General features: G+C 31.0%; 1 protein-coding gene across 1 annotated transcript in view; it reads left to right on the top strand.

Annotated features, from left to right (window-relative positions):
* The window catches only part of LOC106872460 (protein PIF), a 20,611-nt gene that overhangs the window by 13,132 nt on the left and 6,457 nt on the right, over positions 1-1,022 (top strand). Inside the window, exon 4 of the mRNA XM_014919470.2 lies at positions 313-665. Within this exon, the coding sequence (XP_014774956.1) occupies positions 313-665 (353 nt within the window). The remainder of the gene's footprint in view (positions 1-312; positions 666-1,022) is intronic.

Genomic DNA, 1,022 nt, shown 5'->3' with positions numbered 1-1,022 from the left:
ATATATATATATATATATATAAAGGGTCGACTTTTATAAGGGGTCTTGGAAATTTCCCAATCTTTTGACTGAAAATAGAGGGTCGACTTTTACATGAGATCGACTATTACTCGAGTATATACGGTAAATAATTAAATTTATAAATTTAAATCTATAATGGAAACTTTGTAGCATCTAACACAAATCCTTTGGTTTTCTTCGTAATTTATCGACAAAAATGTAAGTTCATCCGTTAAGCATTATATTTCGTCTATCTCTTTGATCTCAAATTTTTCTGGCATTCGCAAAATTTTCTTCATACCGTTATTTCAGATTGCCGCCCTGAAGCCTCATACGACTTCAAAAATTCCTTAGATGACCAGTCCGGCAACAATGTGCGTGCCAAATATCAACATGTAAAACATAGTCGCAGTGGGAAAATAAAATTTTCCCGTTCAAGTAGAATGACCATCGAACATTTTGCTCGTCAAAGTTTCGGTACTCATTTGTTCATTGCACTGAAATTCAAAAAATATAAATATGGGTCTAGGAGACAAGTGCTTCTTACAAATTGTGCGTGCTGTGTGTCTCAGAAACCGTCCATACAAATCATTGTTACTCGTCGGCGTATAAAAATGAAACTTGCAACCAGCGATGGAAGAAGAGAAAAATTAAAGTTTAGACTGGTTTGTATTTCAAAGTTAACTACACGTTTCAATTCATAATTAAAGAGTTATTTATACTATACAGATTAAAAAGGTTTCTAGACATAGTTATAAATATTCTATGCAATCACATTTATATTGTATGTAATTATAATAATAATTATTAAAAACTTCATATAATATATCCAGTTTGTTAACAGTTACCTCAACCGGTGACAGTAAATGAATAGTGAACAGTTTAACTTTAAAAGAAAATGGAATGTTTATCAACATTTAACTTTTAAAGTCGAAAATACTGAGTTGTACATATCTTACACAATAGATTCAGTTTGAGTGGAAACAGATTGGAGGAAACTGCACCGAATATATATATATATA

The sequence above is a fragment of the Octopus bimaculoides genome, chromosome 8 (assembly GCF_001194135.2).
Source record: "Octopus bimaculoides isolate UCB-OBI-ISO-001 chromosome 8, ASM119413v2, whole genome shotgun sequence".
Taxonomy (NCBI): domain Eukaryota; kingdom Metazoa; phylum Mollusca; class Cephalopoda; order Octopoda; family Octopodidae; genus Octopus; species Octopus bimaculoides.
The sequence above is the reverse complement of the archived record's forward strand: the minus strand, read 5'-3'. Positions and strand labels throughout refer to the sequence as shown.